At 52.8% G+C, this 786-nt stretch overlaps 1 protein-coding gene across 1 annotated transcript; it reads right to left on the bottom strand.

The window, feature by feature from the left end:
- On the bottom strand, positions 1-517 carry DSM5745_04978 (uncharacterized protein; the record flags this gene model as incomplete). The annotated part of the gene is made up of 2 exons (XM_026746994.1): positions 1-190; positions 240-517. 2 exons carry the CDS (start codon positions 515-517, stop codon positions 1-3), a joined length of 468 nt encoding a protein of 155 aa, XP_026604474.1.
- Between the last annotated feature and the right edge of the window lie 269 nt (positions 518-786).

Below are 786 nucleotides of genomic sequence, written 5' to 3'. Positions count from 1 at the left end.
TTACAATGCTCGCTGCCTATCCAGGGCGCTAAGCTCCTCAATCGCTGCATTGTCCCTCATGGCCTGTGTTCTTGAGGCCTCCCGCTCCTTCCAATGGTTCACAATCAATTTCCCGATTGAGCTCCGATCACAGCCCATGTCTTCCACGCTGTCCGGTTTGCCAGAGTCGAGGTCATCCTGGAAGTTATGACTGCCTGCAAATCGTTCAGCTCGTCATTCCTGATAAGATGCTAGGAGACGTCTCTGAGATAGCTGCAAGCTGTTCCTGGGTCCGTCTAGTTACCGCCACTTGTTCTCGCAGATCCGCCTTCAGTTCTTCTTTCTCGGTATTCACGGTGTTCGCCATCTCCTCCCATTGGTCCCTCTGGTTGCGGTAGTCGTCTCGTTCGAGTGTAAGGCGTTCGACATCACGGATCAAATGCTGGGCCTGTAGTTGGAGTACTTCACAGGTGTGCTCAGCTTCCCTCTGGAAGCCCAGTCTCCTTGCGGCCTTTAGCTTGGCGCCTGGACATACCATTCTAGGTTCCAACTTGAGCCGGTCCGCTGATCAGTTTTCATGCGTCTCTAGAACTAATTAGATAGTACTTCTTACGATTTGTGGCTGGACTTATCCCTGGCCTTTTTAGTCCCTGGCACCCTGAGATGGCCTCCCACGTCCTTGCCATCTTGGTGATTCAGCCGAAAAGGCAAATGCTGTTGTGCTGTTGATGCAGTGCCCCCGGAGAGCATCAATAGAGCAAAAGACAGGAAGAACCCGTCGAGCAGTGTGATGAGGGTCGAGACGTG

Source organism: Aspergillus mulundensis, assembly GCF_003369625.1.
Source record: "Aspergillus mulundensis strain DSM 5745 chromosome Unknown scaffold_4, whole genome shotgun sequence".
NCBI classification, from domain to species: domain Eukaryota; kingdom Fungi; phylum Ascomycota; class Eurotiomycetes; order Eurotiales; family Aspergillaceae; genus Aspergillus; species Aspergillus mulundensis.
The sequence above is the reverse complement of the archived record's forward strand: the minus strand, read 5'-3'. Positions and strand labels throughout refer to the sequence as shown.